This window comes from Berghia stephanieae, chromosome 9 (assembly GCF_034508935.2).
Source record: "Berghia stephanieae isolate SIO BIC M18660-M18661 chromosome 9, UCSD_Bste_1.3, whole genome shotgun sequence".
Classification (NCBI taxonomy): domain Eukaryota; kingdom Metazoa; phylum Mollusca; class Gastropoda; order Nudibranchia; family Aeolidiidae; genus Berghia; species Berghia stephanieae.
This window is the reverse complement of record NC_088368.1, coordinates 42,196,850-42,201,849: the sequence shown is the minus strand read 5'-3', so window position 1 is coordinate 42,201,849 and position 5,000 is coordinate 42,196,850. Positions and strand designations below refer to the sequence as shown.

At 40.3% G+C, this 5,000-nt stretch overlaps 1 protein-coding gene across 1 annotated transcript; it reads right to left on the bottom strand.

Moving 5' to 3' along the window:
- Positions 1 to 677: 677 nt before the first annotated feature.
- Positions 678 to 4,661, bottom strand: LOC144979245 (uncharacterized). The gene has a single exon (XM_078925854.1). It carries the CDS (start codon positions 4,659 to 4,661, stop codon positions 678 to 680), a length of 3,984 nt encoding a protein of 1,327 aa, XP_078781980.1.
- Between the last annotated feature and the right edge of the window lie 339 nt (positions 4,662 to 5,000).

The window sequence follows — 5,000 nt, the reverse complement described above, 5'->3', positions numbered from 1 at the left end:
CCTCACTTACAACTTTTACAAACTGACCGTTGTACATTGGACAAGTGGGTATATGATTAAATTTGGTCTTTTAACATTCCAAAGGGCCCGGAATAGGCATTGTATATGAAAAATATGATTATCATTATAAAGAATGCATGCATATGGTGTACAATATCAACATATATATGTACTATCTGTACCTTATAACTTTCAAGTTTAAATAATCTGGGTTGCCACTTTGGCGTAAAATTCGTAAAATATTCTGGCAAGTTTACTGATAACCAAACACATGGTAATAATACTTGTCAACTGTAAAATAATTAATAACATATACGAACATTTCAAAATTAAATGTGATAATGAATACGATAAATGCTTAAAATACAGTCAACCTTACGTAAACAATCTTAGACCTAATTCATTTTATCTGTAAACGAGCTGGAGGTTTAATAATGCGACCAGCTCTCGAAACAACAACAGACTGAGTTCTCTGCGGCGACCTATCATCGCCACATTTAGTGGTAACAGATGTTTGTGAATGCTTCAATCTGTTATCACTTTCCTGCTTTGAGTTTTCATCAACTTTATCATTACATGAAGAAATATATTCTTCAACAGGATACTGTTCATTTTCCAATTCGAGAGCATGGACCCTCTGCACTGGTCGTACAAATATGCCATTAGCAGTTCTGATCTCAATAGTTCTGACACAACCATCTCGTCCAGGTAAAAGACGAACAACTCGAGCTAAAGGCCATCGTAGCCTTGGACTTATCTTCTCTGAGTAAAACTAGAGAACCTATCTTAACCGGAGAACCCTTAGGTGAAGACCTGACAAGAGGCAGGTTTTGAATGTACTTTTTGTGCCAGAGATCCCAGAAATGATTAAATTGCCTTTTAATCTGTAACGAAGCTTCTCTTGCCATAGCTCCACTAGCAATTGGCTCTTTTGCTTCCACCGCTGGTTGATGGCTATCATGACGCCCAAACAGAAAATGAGCAGGTGACAATGCCTCATTGCACTCAGGGTCATCAGAGACATAAGTGAGGGGTCTGCCATTTATGCAAGACTCTATTTCGAACAAGACAGTTTCCAGCTCTACTCTACTCAAACTTCGGTTTCCAATTGTCTTTTTTAAAGATTGCTTTACTGAACGCACTAGTCTTTCCCAAACCCCACCTCTCCAAGGAGCTCTAGGAGCGTTAAATGACCACTTAGGACCGTCATCGGTATAACGATCAGCAATATGTCTTGTCGCCGCTTGAAATGTCTTCGCGTTGTCAGATAGTATTTTAGAGGGCATTCCTCGTCTCGCAACAAAACGTCTGAACGCGAGTAGAAAATCACTCAATGACAAACTTCCACAAAGTTCAATGTGAACTGCTCTAACCACGCAACACGTAAAGAGTAAGATATAGAATTTCTTCCCTACAGCATCCACAGTGAATAAAGGACCTGCATAGTCAACACCAGTAATACTAAAGGGATCGGCACGAACCAGGCGCTCCTGGGGTAAGGGAGAAATTGATTGTGAACATTGTTGAGAATCGAATCGTTGACAACGAACGCACTTCCGCTTAACCCTTTTTGTCAAAGACCTTAGACCTATTATCCAAAACTGATTTCTCAAAGATGCCATAACTTGTGACACTCCTGCATGTTTTAACGCTATGTGTTCTCTGCGCACTAATAACAAGGTCAAATGACACTTTGGCAGAATGATAGGAAATTTTTCATTCAAGGTAAGATCAGAAAATTGAAGCCGACCTCTCATCTTCAACAGTCCTTGTTTGTCAAGAAAGGGATTCATTTTATACAAGACCGACGTTCTTTTAGCCTGCTTATTATTTTCAAGACAATCGATTTCTTCAGCGAAATGTAAACTTTGTATGTACAACAACAACTTCAATTTTGCAAACTCAAGTTCATCAACACACAACTTATGATGTGTCGTTTCCATAAAATTTCTTCCTCTTCTTGAATTATTTATGAATCGGAAAATCCAACCAATTATTCTAATAGACTTAGAGAAATCTCCCCACCGTGTAAAATCCAATACTGAATCAGCTTTAGCTGCGCACACTGTGACACTAGTGGTTGCTGATTCCTCACTTACCACATGGCTACCCTCATTGACTTCGTCCATTTCATTATTAGGACCTTTGAGCCACGGTGGACCTTGAAACCACAACGGTTTGTTCAGAATTTCCTCAGCTGACAACCCTCTGGTTAAACAATCGGCTGGGTTCTCTTTCCCAATACAATGATGCCATGACTCGGGTGCAGTAAGCTCTTGTATTTGAGCTACACGGTTGCACACAAACATTTTCCACCGAGTCGGCTCACTACGGATCCACTGCAGCACCACAGACGAATCAGTCCAACAAAAGTACTTCACACTGTCTGGGAGCTGTAAACTATTGACAACAGATCGGAGAAGTTTAGCACCAACAACGGCTCCTAGCAATTCCAGTCTTGGAAGAGTGACAGGCTTTAAAGGACTAACTCTAGCCTTTGACAACAACAAAGAAATAGAGATTGAACCATCAACTTCAAGAACTTTCAAATAGATCACAGCACCATAACCCTTGAGAGAACTATCACAAAAACAATGAAGTTCCACAGATTGTTTCTCTTTCCACGTGAGAGAAACAAAACATCTTAGAATCGATAACTCTCGCAACCTAAGCAAATCTCCAGCCCATGCCAAAAATCGTTTTCTCAACTCGACCTCAACTTGCTCATCCCAATCAAGTCCCAACTTCCACACTTCTTGAAACAATATTTTGACAGACATGATAATAGGAGAGATAAGCCCAAGTGGATCAAATGTCTTGGCTATGCAACTCAAAATCAACCGTTTTGTAACTAACACATCCTCTGGAACCAAGATTCCATCAAAGGTGAAAGTGTCTTCGACTGGACTCCAACGCATTCCGAGAACTTTGACAGAGTCATTTTCTAAGCTTTTGTCTTCGAAATGTCTATGAATATTTTCTGCAACTTCTGAATTATTGGAAGACCATTTGCATAACTTCATACCAGCTTCACTCATGACTTTTGAAGCTTCAGACATGAGATTTATAACCTCGTCCACACTGTCGCCTCCCGAGAGCCAATCATCGCAATACATGTTCTCAGACAATTCTTTGATGGCCTTGGTGGCTGGATACTGTGACAGGTGATGACGAATAGTGGCATTCAGGAGAAATGGACTGGCTTTGTTTCCAAACGGGACTCTTGTTATGCGCATAATGTGAACTATGTTGTCAATCTGCCAGAAAAACCGATGCACATCGCGATCTTCTGGTCTGACACTAATCTGGAGAAAAGCCTTCTCTATGTCGGAGTATAAGGCTACTTTATGTCTTCTAAATCGCATGAGCACATCGCTCAACAGAGGTAACAGGTTTGGGCCTGTTTCCATACAGTCATTTAAAGAGATAGTGTTTGGTCCGGAGGCAGAAGCATCAAATACAGGGCGTATCTTAGTTGAAAGGCTGGACATCTTAACAACTGGTCTATGAGGCAAATAGAATTTTGAATTTGTCATGTTCTGACCTTCATCCAAGGGCACCTCCTCAATGATGCTGTCTGCCTCCATTTTCCTAAAAACATCATCATATCCCTTTTTCAGTATTTTATCTCTTGATAACTTTCTCTCAAGATTATCAAGTCTCTGCCTAGCTTGAGACGCATTGCACTGCAATTGCGGCTTCTTTGATTCTACCCAAGGTAGAGCCACTTGATACCTATTGTCTACATACTCAATCCTTTTTGCAAACTCTTTCATAACTTTAGATTCATATGGTGCATTCTTATCATGACAGCATTCTAAGTATTCATAATCCCACAATTTTCTAAAGTCAGATTGTGGAATGTCTGTCAAGCAGAGCAGTTGTCTGCAGGAGTCGAGTGCTTTGTTACTCGGGTTCGAATATGCACCAGAGAGGACCCATGGTCCTAAGACAGTTTCTTGGGCAACAAGCCCAGAAGGACTACACACGCAAGAATCTGTCTTGATGAGTTTCCAATAATAATCCTGACCAATCAAGATATCAATGCTTACGTTTTTATCACAATGGATATCTTCTGAGAATGTACACTCCTGAAAGTGTGATAATACATCCATGGGAATTGCCGGCCTAAAAATTGCCGCGCAAATGACCTTAACCTCTGTAAGTAATAAGGTTTCTTTCCCTTCACAGGGCAAATCAAATCTCACAGCATAAACATTTCTCAATGCCTTTTCTGAAGGTTTATCTGACTCAAAGGCAGACACATTCAAGCTTTCTCTGCCATAAAAGGAAGGTTTTATTCTTTTGACAGCTCTGCTCGAGATGAAACTTCTATCTGATCCACTGTCGAACAAAACTGTCAAAGAGACACCCTTCATATTAATCTTCATTGTTTGTAACACAGTGTTTTTGTTTGTAAGTTTGCTTCGACAAAGGGCAACATTGATACTTTCGGGATTTTCAGTTTGAGCAAAACTGGAGTTGAAATTTGTATTGCCCGATTCTGTTTTCATTTGCCCGTTACTACAAAACCTCTCATTGTGTTTATGGCCACAAATTTTACATTTTGAGTAGCACTTTTTCGCAACATGACCCTTTGTGAAGCAAACCCAACAAAGATTATTCTCTTTGATCTTATCCTTAACATGTTCTGTCTTCATGGTAAAAACTTTCCTACATTTGCTATTGCCATGTTTTCCGCCACAGAATGAACACAATAAGTCATTTCCTGATGACAACGTAAGAGCTGAGGCGGTAGAACGAAAGTTTGGATTTGCTTTGCATTCACGATGATTCTGTAATGTAGGTACAGGTACAAAGCTCTGTGAACGTTCACGATTCTCGATTTCGTTGTGTAGGAAGTCCATAAGGAACGCTAAATCTCCTTCCTTTTTGTGACTTTTCCTTGCCCACATGAGTCTGATGTCCGGAGCTAAGCGACTGACGATAAGCGGTGTGAGCACCAGCCCATAATTTGTGCCGTCCCATGTTTTCGAGGC